An 11,696-nucleotide genomic window follows, 5' to 3' on the forward strand; every position below is an offset into this window, starting at 1 on the left:
GGAGGCAGAGGTTGCGGTGAGCCAAGATTGCGCTACTGCACTCCAGCCTGGGCGATGGAGTGAGACCCCATCTCAAAAACAAGGAAACAAACAAACGAACAAACAAACAAAACACTTGAACAGATGCCTCTGATATAAAAAGCACGTGAAAAGGTTTTCAATATTATTAGCCGTAAGATAAATCTAAATTAAAACTGCAAAGTTGGCCAGGTGCGCTGGCTGACGCCTGTAATCCCAGCACTTTGGGAGGCTGAGGCAGGTGGATCACGAGGTCAGGAGTTTGAGACCAGCCTGATCAACAACGTGAAACCCCGTCTCTACTAAAAACACAAAAATTAGCTGGGCGTGGTGGCACACGCCTGTAATCCCAGCTACTTAGGAGGCTGAGGCAGGAGAATTGCTTGAACTCAGGAGGCGGAGATTGCAGTGAGCTGAGACTGCGCCACGGCATTCCAGCCCAGGCAACAGAGCGAAACTCTGTCTCAAAAAAAATAAAATAAAATAAAAAATAACTGCTAAGTTATACAACAAGAATGGCCAAAATGACCAGAATGGCCAAAATGAGCATAAAATGTAGAAAAGAATGTGGGGCAATCAAAATTCTCATACAGTGCTGATGAAAGTCTAAAATGGTATAGTAGTTTTAGCTACTAAACTACCAAACTAAAATGGTAGTTTCTAAAGAAGTAAAATATGCATCTGCCTTATGAATCAGCAATATCACTGCTAGGTGTTTACTGAAGAAAAATAAACATGTATGTCCACAGAAATATTTTTACAAGAATGACTATAGCAACTTTGTTCATAAACTAAAAACATCCTAAACTAAAAACATCCCAAATGTCTTTCAACAGGAGATGCATAAACTGGTATATTCATACAATGGAAAACTGTTTCACAGTTAACAAACTACTCATGCATGCAGAAGCATGTATAAATCTCTCAGACATGAAGCTGAGTGAAAGAAAGCAGATATGAAAAAGGTTTGCAATAGACAAAATGAATCTATGTCGGTAGACGTCACAACTCTGATTGTCTTAACGGGAGGGACTGAGTTGGAAGAGGCCTAGTGGATGTTAATGGGTTAATGAAACTGTCTTTTATCTTGATTGGAGTGTGAGATACATGGGTTTATACTTCTGTCAGAACTCACAGAACTTTACACTTTATATCTCCATGTACGTTATACCTATAAAACGTGGAATAGATTCTTGGTAAGGTAATAGCAGCCGATACTTCCATAAACACAGGTAAACAAGGAAAAGATTTACATGGGGAGTGATATTCATACCTAAAATTTACATTTTAGAGGCATGAAAGTCGGCCATATATAGGCACTTTACAGGTCTCACGTCTTTAATACATCACTAATAGGAAGGCTACTATGAAAATACAGAAAATAACAAGCGCTGGTGAAGAAATTGTAACCCTTGTACACTGTTGGTGGGAATGTAAAATGATGCAGCTACTACAGAAAACAGTATGGTGATTCCTTAAATATTAAACACAGAATTACCACATTATTCAGCAATTCCACTTCTGAGACTATACCCAAAAGAACTGAAAGCAGGGACTAAAACTGACATTTGTACACCCATGTTCACAGCAGCAATATTCACAATAGCCAAAAGATGGAAGGAACCCAACTGACCACTGATGGATGAATGAATAAGCAAAATGTGGTATATACATACAACAGAATATTAATCAGCATTAAAAAGGAAGGAATGGATGAACCTGGAGGACATTATGTTAAGTAAAATAAGCCAGTCAGAAAAAGGATAAATACGATGTGATTCCACTTACAAGAGGTACCTAGTGTAGCCAAATTTACAGAGACTGTAAGTAGAATGGTGGTTGGCAGGGCTAGGGGGTAGGGATAAAGGGAAGTTATTTTTATTTATTTATTTTTTTGAGATGGAGTCTCGCTCTGTCACCCAGGCTGGAGTGCAGTGGCATTATCTTGGCTCACTGCAACCTCCGCCTCCCAGGTTCAAGCAATTCTCCTGTTTCAGCCTCCCAAGTAGGTGGGATTCCAGGCGCCCGCCACCACGCCCAGGGGTTTCACCATGTTAGCCAGAATGGTCTCGATCTCCTGACCTCGTGATCCGCCCACTTTGGCCTCCCAAAGTGCTGGGATTACAGGCGTGAGCCACCGCGTCCGGCCATGGGAAATTAATGGGTACAGAGCTTCATTTTTGCAAGATGAGTTCTGGAGATGGATGGTGGTGATGGTTGCACAACAGGCGAATGTATACTTGATGCCACTGAACTATATGCTTAAAAAGTTTAAGATAGTATATTTAATGTTATGTGTATTTTACCACAATAACAAAAATAGATCCCTAAAAACACTCAAAGGCATCAACTACTTGACATTTAATATTTACTAGACTTCATTTATAGACTCACCTAGATAGCTGTAACTTGGAAAAATTCTCTGTGTCCATAGCTCTTCTCCTTGTTCCAACTTGCGGATCATATCAGGCTTAGTCATGTGAAACCCTGATGATGGAAAATGAGACTCTTGGTCTAAGCTGTTTCGACTTTAAAACTATTTAAGTTAGATAAAGATACAACTTCAAGGTAGTAAATGAGGTATACATTAATGTCTTACCAAAGTTAATACCTTACACTACACAAGTGATGATATAATCATATTTTCTTTTTTTTTCTTTTTTTTTTTTTTTGAGACAGTCTCACTCTGTCACCCAGGCTGGAGTGCAGTGGTGCAATCTTGACTCACTGCCACCTCGTCTGCCAGGTTCAAGCAATTCTCGTGCCTCAGCCTCCTAAGTAGTTGGGATTATAGGCATGTGCCACCACACCCAGCTAATTTTTGTACTTTTTAGTAGAGACAGGGTTTCACCATGTTGGCCAGGCTGGTCTTGAACTCCTGGCCTCAAGTGATCCACCGGCCTCGGCCTCCCAAAGTGCTGGGATTACAGGCGTGAGCAACTGCGCCTGGCAATATAATACTTTCTACTAAAAAAAAAGCATCTCTAATCCCTGAAATTCAAAGTTCTATATGTATCAGGAATTCTTAGAAGGAGTTGCATGACATTGAAAGATTCAGGAGTGCTTCTTACCCACAGATACAAAGTGGCAATAGTTTTCCAACATCACATCCCTGTAGAGGGCCTTCTGAGCAGGGTCTAGTTGCTGCCACTCCTCCTGGGTGAAGTCCACAGTCACATCCTTGAATGACACTGATCCCTGTAAGGGCATACTCTAGTTCATCCTGAAGTGATCGGAAATGTGTGAGAACTAGATATTGAAGACCTAGTACTGACAATGTTTACTGGTCAGACTAGTTTCCTTATTTATGTTTTATATTGTATAAAATTCTCTCTCTGAAAATACATCCATTTGTATTTGCTTGTAATCTCATGCTAAACATACTGAGATCACATTACTTGTCCTGAATGTGACTGGTTGCCTGGTAGACCAAAATGAATAAAACCCTGACCCTGCTCATGAGAAGTTATAGGCTAAGAGAGGGGCATACATGTAAATACATGCACTTAGTAGGTTTTACAGATGCAATGACAGAAATACGTACAAGGTAAAGTGTCACAAAACAAGGAAAAATTTCATTTTGTACTCTGAGGCTTCACTGAGGACATAAAAGTTTTGTACTCACAACGAATTTGTTTTGTAGGAATACAGGGCATCAGCTTTTAAAAATTCATGGGGAGAAAAAAACCAGTTAGTAAATCAGGAAATAGCAAAAGGCACAGTATGTTAGGAAACAGTCTTTGAGCTCTAAGAAGGAAAAGGTATATGGAGGTAGGCAGTGGGGATATTATGACATGATACTAGATTTTTTTTCCTACAGAACAGCGGTCTTAAAGATATACTGAACACATTCCCAACATTGTAGCTATTTATAAACCATCAATAGGCATTTATGAAAATCTACATTGTTAATGATTACTGCTCTTGAATGTAAATTGTTAATATTTTATTTCCTTCCAGTATGTGGTGCATGCCCTACTTTGGGTCTGTTGCTTTAAGGAATATAAAGAACATGAATAAACATAAGTTGACACACATGTTATGTGATAAAAGTTTTGAGGCAATACTCCTGAAGACTAGAAAAGGCTTAATGTATATTGGGTGGGAATGACAATTAAGTAACCATGGTTAGAGATGTCTTCTAGATTAAGGAAGTGTCAGCGGGCTGACAGAGAACAACTGCACCTACATGACCACCATTACAACAGAGATGGTTGTAAATTGGCTGTAGAGTGGAAGAGATACAGGCATGTTATCTGCATAGGCAAATGCATGGCTGCTGGGACTAGAAAGTGAAAATGGGAAACAGAAGAAAATGTAGGCTGGACCAAAGGAAGTAATGAGGTAAACCTTGGAAATGTACTTTAAGTGTCTGTGGAACATACAGGTGGTGATAGTTAGTGGAGGTTGGATATATGGTTCTGACACTCTGGACAGAGGTCTAGAGTGGAGAGGGGTATTTGAGAGTCACTAGAATCACACGAAGCGTAGCCTTCAGAGTGAATATGATTATGCGTAGAGAAAAAGGGACTGTGAAGAAGAGAACCAATTAGTATTTGAGGAAAACCAATATTGTAAAGGTTGGTGGATGAGCTAAAGAGGAATTTTCTGAAAGATATGAAAAGAGGACAAAGTACTGTTTGACCAACAACAGAGTATTTCAAAAGTGGCCTGGCATATGGATTTCCTTCTCCTGCACCAGCATATGAAACATTAAAAGAAACTAAAAAGAAAATAACAAATCTCTAGCAGCATCAGAACACTGGAAAGGTTTTCACTGGCAGGCCACAATTTATAGGAACGGCTAGCAGACACGAATAAAACGGGAAGATCAGAGAGGAGGAACACAAAACCTGTTTCTTTTACAAGCCTGCAACCAAATTGCTATCCTAAACACTTCACAAAGCAGGACATCTTTCCAGAAACTAATGCTGGGATCTACCACTTCTATCTCCCAACATAGCATTGCAAAACCTAGGCTAGCGGAGATAATTAAGGTTTTTCCATGTCTGCTCCATGACTACTCACAACTTAGATCTCAAATCAGCATCAGGACACGTTAAATTGATTCAAGCCATATATTCCCATTTAAATCAAGACAATACTTTTCTGTTCCAGCAGTTTGTGAGAAGACTGAGAAAGGAGATGATGAATGATGTACCCAATGAATATGTACAACTAGAAGGTGCGCTTGGGGAAGGCTTAAGTTGATCTGGTTGGAATGGAGAAATTGTGAACAGGGCTGGATATAGGGTGAGGCAGGTGAGGCATCTAGAACGCAAAATTTAGGAAGGCACAGCCCTGAGGGTACCCCTTAAACATTTCACCTCATGCCACTTGCCTGCCTCATCCTAATGTGGCCCTGACTAAAGACTAGTTTCACGGAAGAAAATCCCAATATCTGGGAAGGTTAAAGGACAGGGAAGCTCATGTTCATACACCATGAAAAAAAGTTATTTAAGAAAGAGAGGAAACATCATCTCACCTGAGACATGGCTTTGAGATTTCTAGATGAACCTTCTCTTTTGAGCTCTTCTTTTGGAAAAGGAAACAGTCCTGAGAAAGCAAAGATGGAGGATACATGTATGTGTGAGACCATACTTAACTCAGAACTCCCAGAATTAACTCAGTTAAATCTACATGAATGTTCACTATTTCAGCACTTGTCCACCCTGCGTACCCTTCAGATGTCCAGGATGGTAGTTAGTGGGAAAATGGACAAATCAGGCTCCCTCACAAACACCAGAAACCCAGTCTCTTGGTAAAGTACACAGGATTCTGGGGAACCTGTTTTAACTTCAAGAGAGGGAACATTGTGTTTTTCCCTCTGCAGCTCTGCCTTCCATCTCCCACTAAACACAGGTTTATTGTGTATTTCCAAATAGTTCTTCTTGGACTTTTTGCCAATTTACACTGACAGTAGTGGATGAGAATACCTTCCCAAGCCCTGATGAAGACAGCTGACAACTTTTAAATCTGTGCCTATCTGGTCTATATTGTATTGAGAATGTTTTTTTTTTTTTTTTGAGACGGAGTCTCGCTCTGTCGCCCAGGCTGGAGTGCAGTGGCCGGATCTCAGCTCACTGCAAGCCCCGCCCCCCGGGTTCCCGCCATTCTCCTGCCTCAGCCTCCCGAGTAGCCGGGACGACAGGCACCCGCCACCACGCCCGGCTAGTTTTTTGTATTGTTAGTAGAGACGGGGTTTCACCGTGTTAGCCAGGATGGTCTCGATCTCCTGACCTCGTGATCCGCCCGTCTCGGCCTCCCAAAGTGCTGGGATTACAGGCTTGAGCCACCGCGCCCGGCTTTTTTTTTTTTTTTTGAGACGCAGTTTCACTCTTGTTGCCCAGGCTGGAGTGCAATGGTACAATCAATCTTGGCTCACCGCAACCTCCACCTCCCGGGTTCAAGCGATTCTCCTACCTCAGCCTCCTGAATAGCCGGGATTACAGGCATGCACCACCACACCCGGCTAATTTTGTATTTTTAGTAGAGTCGGGGTTTCTCCATGTTGGTCAGGCTGGTCTCGAACTCCCAATCTCACGTGATCTGCCCACCTTGGCCTCCCAAAGTGCTGGGATTACAGGCATCAGCCACCACGCCAGGCTCGCAAAATAACGATTTTAATTATTACAGTGAGACTGGACTTATTAAAAATCTATCCAATACTTTTTATTATCTTAGCATGCCTAAGGAAGTAGGGAAGCTCACTCATATAGAAGTGTAGAAAGTGGTAGTTATGACAGGCACGGTGGCTCACACCTGTAATCCCAGCACTTTGGCAGGCCCGGGCGGGGGGGATCACTTGAGGTCAGGAGTTCAAGACCAGCCTGGGCAACATGGTGAAACCCCATCTCTACTAAAAATACAAAAATTAACTGGGCATGGTGGCGCAAGCCTGTAGTCCCAGCTACTCAGGAAGCTGAGGCAGGTGAATCACTTGAACTCCAGAGGCAGAGGTTGCAGTGAGCAGAGATCACGCCACTGCACTCCAGCCTGGGCAAAAGAGCAAGATTTCATCTTAAAACAAACAAACAAAAACAACAACAAAAGTGGTAGCTATGGTAAAAAAAAAAAAAAAATTTTTCCTGCATGACCCCCATTGGAACGCTACTCATTTCAACATATTGGTTTTAGTTAATATGGTGTTTCCAGGTAACGAATCTGGGAATTACGAAAATCACCTTTTCCCCTCTGATACTGTTATCTCTATTTTATTTGCTAAATTGCTAATTAGTTACAATTTTGGAGGGAAGTTTAATGGCTACTATTCAGATAATCGAATCTTACATAACCAACTAGCCATGGTCATAACAGAGTTCCTCAATCATTCAAATATTTAGGTCACCAAGGCCACAAAACCACCAGAAGTAACAGTAGGTTACAAACACATGCAGAGTCACAGTCAATCAAACATCCTTCAGAGAACCACCAACCTACAGGCCCCACTTGTCATTCACAACCTCAGACAGCAGCTACCACGATTCCAGGCAAAGTCACAATCGCATCCACAAATCACTTTCAATTCTCCACACTCAGTCTCAAATGCGACTCACACCTAATCTAAACATAGACATACGCAGGGGAAACCTCGCGCAGCAACACTACTCTGTCCACTTTTCACACAATCGGCCACAACATCCCAAAGAGAGACAAGCACCTAAAATGCAGCAGGTTGGGCGCAGGAGGCCACCCCCATTCAACTCGCGCGCGCGCGCACACTCAGCACCCGCTCCGCGCGGGGACCCGTCGCCAGCGATGGCGCTTCCGCGGGATCAGAACGGGCAAAATCCCCCTTCGCGTAGCTCGCTCCGGGTCACCCTCAAGGTCACGCCCACGGACCACGCCCAAGGCCCGGCTCGTACAGATCTGAGCGTCTGGATACCGCGGTCTCGGTTCCCTCTTCAGAATTACCAGGCCCAGCTGGGACTGTTGGTTACCTCCCTGGCCTCCCCACCCGGTTCCGCGTCCTTAGACAGCTCTCCCGGAACGGAGTTCCCAGTGCCCTCCTCGGCCTCCTCAGCACCCCTAGCACCCACCAAGCCTCACCCCCGGCCCAGGGTGAGTCGTCTGCGCCTGCGCACTCGCGCGTGGGCCTGAGCTCCCAGGAGTCTCCGGGGCGGCCCGTTAGGCGCCGCGCGGTGCTCGCTGCGGGCGCTCCCCTCTATTTGCGCCCACGCCGACTCTATTGCGACGGGGACTACGCTTCTCCCAGGACCCTGGCTCCCTTTTCCGTTAACCTGGTGGTCGTTTTCCATGTGGTGAGTTGAGGTGACCCGGGTCTGGATGAGAGAGGAGCTCACGGCAGGGGACCCGGGTTCCTGGGGGGCGGAGAGGGCTTGTGGAGGCAGAAGCCCCCGGCCTGTGTGCAAGTCACCTGCTGGGGAGGGAGACTGTGTGACTGTGTTTGTGTGTGCGGTTCTGTGGCTGCGTCCGTGTGTAGTGTGATTGAGTGGGCGCGCCTGTGACGGCCGCGGGACGGGTGCGGGGTGTGTGCACAGCAGGTGCACAGCCAGGACAGCCCTGACAGTCCCCGATTGGGTCCGCGGGACCGAGTGGGGGCGGGGCGGTTTTTATGACGGCGCTGAGCGGTGACTGTGAATGTGTCATGCTGTTATCAGTGATCCTGTGACAGCGCTGTTGTGACCCACTGGAGACTGTGGTCAAAACTGGCCTGGTGCAGCTTCACAGAGTTTGATTTCTGCAGTTGTGGGGCTCGGGAATAGGTGGACAAGATCCCCGTGTGGCTTGATCTGTGTCTGTGGAAGACTCCGAGACCTTCTGTTCTAAAGCATGGCCCCTGTCGCTTTCATAATGCATAATGCACAGTGGCATGCAGCCTCGCCAACCTCTGGGGCCAATTTTAAGTTACGTGGTTTCTTGGAGTTTGTTGTACTGGGATTTCTTTCACTGCCTCAGTCATTTCACCTTATAACCACATTGCACAGTGTGCAGTCGAATGGCTATCGAAAGGGAAGCTGGATATTTGAGATCCAGAATGAAGTTTCCAACTGAAAAAGCACAGCCTTGTGTTTCACATGGACAAGTCTGTGTTCTGATATGCACAGCCTTGTGTTTGATATGGAGATGTTAGAGCTGGAATTGCTCCCAAGGCAAAGTCCTGGGAAGATATGATATTGAGGCCCCAAAAGTAGGATTCCTTTCTCCAAAGATGTGTGTGTGTGTGTGTGTGTGTGTGTGTGTGTGATGGAGTTTCACTCTTGTTGTCCAGGCTGCAGTGCAGTGGTGTGATCTCAGCTCACTGCTACCTCCGCCTTCTGGATTCAAGTGATTCTCCTGCCTCAGCCTCCCAAGTAGCTGGGATTACAGGCATGCGCCACCACGCCCGGCTAATTTTTGTATTTTCAGTAGAGACGGGGTTTCACCATGTTGGTCAGGCTGGTCTTGAACTCCTGATCTTAAGTGATCCACCCACCTTGGCCTGCCAAAGTGCTGGGATTACAGGTGTGAGCCACCGGGCCTGGCGAAAATACCCTTTTGGAAGCTCTGTGGGGGCAAGTTGAATATTGCAGATCCACAGCATTTTCACATCTTGAGAGAGATCAGGATTGTTCTGTTGCCTTTTCTAACCTAGCCTTGTTGGATACAGTGTCATTTCTGTTGTATTGTTTATCAAGGGAGTCCCAAAGGCCTACCCAATTTCAAGAGAAAGGGAAATAGACTGTACCTCTTGAAGGGGTTAGTGGCAAAGTTTGGAAGAGCATGCAGGACCAGAAATGGTGTTATTAGTCTCACTGGAATTTATGGTCTCTGATCGTCCCTGATGCCATTCATGCAGTTCTGGTGTGGATGGTGTCATCCCTTTGCAACCCTAGAGTCGAATGGAGGGAGGATTTTCTCCCTCTGTTATCTCAAGACAGGGTTGAGTGACTTAATTTTAGGTCCAGGTCAGCATTAGCAGAGTGGGGGATGGGCCAGAAACTTGCTGTCTGGACCTTACTTTTAGATTAGGAGGATGTCTGCTTGGTGTCTACATCTGTCTGCTGGACTCCTTGTGGGTGCAGGGTTTTTTATCCAGAATCCCTCTTACCTCCCCCCCATTTTGGAAGCTGAGAGGTATCTCTCATCTCATAGGCAGTTTTCCTTTCTCAGCCCTTGAGCTCTGTGGTCTCTGAGCTTCTGCAAAGAGAGGACCCCTGAGGAGGACTGACAAGTTCTTAACCATTTTTAGCCATGGTTTTGGTGAACTGTCTCTACTTCTTAAACATGGTCATATTTTAGATCATGTAAACATTATCTTGAAATGTCCTATGTAACAGAGATTTAAGAATTTGTCCCCAGTTCCAGTGAGCAATGATGCCAAACAGTCCAAGATTCTCCTAATGGATCCCTCTGTTTTCCCATTAATATTTAACATCCACTATAGGTTCAGCCTTTTTTCGGAACAGTAAAATGAAAGCTCTTGAAGAGGTATTGGACCATCCAAAAGATGGTGGAGGGATGATTAAAAGTTGATTTCATTTGATTACAGATTGGGACCTGTCCAGGTGCAGTGGCTCATGCCTGTAATCCCAGCACTTTGGGAGGCCAAGGCAGACAGATCGCTTGAGCCCTGGAGTTCAAGAGTAGCCTGGGCAACATGGCGGAAACTTCATCTCCACAAAAAAGTAGCCAGGTGAGGTGGCACATGCCTGTAGTCCCAGATACTCTGGAGGCTGAGGTGGGAGAGTCACCTGAGCTGGGGAGGTTGAGAGTGCAGTGAGTGAGTGGTGATTGTGCCACTGAACTCCAGCCTGGGTGACAGACTGAGAAAAAATAATCTATTCTTTAGGATTTTTAAGTAAATACTTGTGTCATCTAGAGAGGAAGTTTTCTTCTTTGCCAGTATTTACAGCTTTCATTTATTCTGTTGCCTTATTGTAATTGCTAGGACTTGCATTACAATATTGTTTAGCAGTCATAGACAGACATAGATAGCCTTTCTTTTATCATAGGAGGATTGTATTTAATATTTCATCACTATATTATAGCTGGAGGTTTTCATAGACTAGCAAATTGAACAAGTTCTCATCTACTTCTAGCTTGCTGAGAGTTTTCATCATGAAGGGATACTATATTTTGTCCGATTTTTTTTTGTATACTGAAGTGATCATGTTTTATTCTCCTTTATTCAATTAATATGAATAAAATTGATTTTTAAAAATGTTAAGCAGAAAACAATGCCATTTCAACATGGCATTGGCCCACATGGAATCCTGCCTCCCAACCAACCCAACTGCTTCTAGCTCAGCACTTCCTATTTCTTGTTTTTTTGTTGTTGTTAAATCTTGTATTAGTGGTTCATTTTGTAACCTTTTTCTTATTTCCAGATTAAATTTGCTACCATTTTCTTTTTTGTTTTTTTTTTTTTTGGAGACAGAGTCTCGCTTTGTAACCCAGGCTAGAGTGCAGTGGCATGATCTTGGCTCACTGCAGCCTCCACCTCCTGGGTTCAAATAATTCTCCTATTTCAGCTTACTGAGTAGCTGGGACTACAGGCATGTGCCACCATGCCCAGCTAGTTTTTTGTATTTTAGTGGAGATGGGGTTTCACCATGTTGCCCAGGAAGGTCTTGAACTCCGGAGCTCAGACAGTCCGCCTGACTGCCTCCCAAAGTGCTAGGATTACAGGTGTGAGCCACTGTCCCCGGCGTTTTTTTTTTTGTTTTTTTTTTTTT

General features: G+C 44.4%; 2 protein-coding genes across 7 annotated transcripts in view; one reads left to right on the top strand and one right to left on the bottom strand.

Annotated features, from left to right (window-relative positions):
* The window catches only part of ZNF382 (zinc finger protein 382), a 31,888-nt gene extending 23,318 nt beyond the window's left edge, over window positions 1-8,570 (bottom strand). Inside the window, exons 1-4 of one of the 4 annotated variants that reach the window (XM_011950606.1) lie at window positions 8,058-8,100; window positions 5,504-5,574; window positions 3,090-3,241; window positions 2,413-2,505 (exon numbers count right to left, since the gene is read on the bottom strand). In XM_011950606.1, coding sequence (XP_011805996.1) covers window positions 2,413-2,505; window positions 3,090-3,228 — 232 coding nt within the window. In that variant the 5' untranslated portion in view covers window positions 3,229-3,241; window positions 5,504-5,574; window positions 8,058-8,100. Of the gene's footprint in view, window positions 1-2,412; window positions 2,506-3,089; window positions 3,242-5,503; window positions 5,575-7,678 lie in introns of those variants that run through there. The other 3 variants (XM_011950607.1, XM_011950608.1, XR_001002732.1) reach the window with 3 other exon arrangements.
* ZNF529 (zinc finger protein 529) overlaps window positions 8,129-11,696 on the top strand; it is a 53,111-nt gene continuing 49,543 nt past the window's right edge. The window contains exon 1 of one of the 3 annotated variants that reach the window (XM_011950605.1): window positions 8,129-8,279. The gene's annotated coding sequence lies outside the window, so the exon portion shown is untranslated. The remainder of the gene's footprint in view (window positions 8,280-11,696) is intronic. The other 2 variants (XM_011950604.1, XM_011950603.1) reach the window with 2 other exon arrangements.

The sequence above is a fragment of the Colobus angolensis genome, unplaced genomic scaffold (assembly GCF_000951035.1).
Source record: "Colobus angolensis palliatus isolate OR3802 unplaced genomic scaffold, Cang.pa_1.0 Scaffold31, whole genome shotgun sequence".
Lineage (NCBI taxonomy): Eukaryota > Metazoa > Chordata > Mammalia > Primates > Cercopithecidae > Colobus > Colobus angolensis.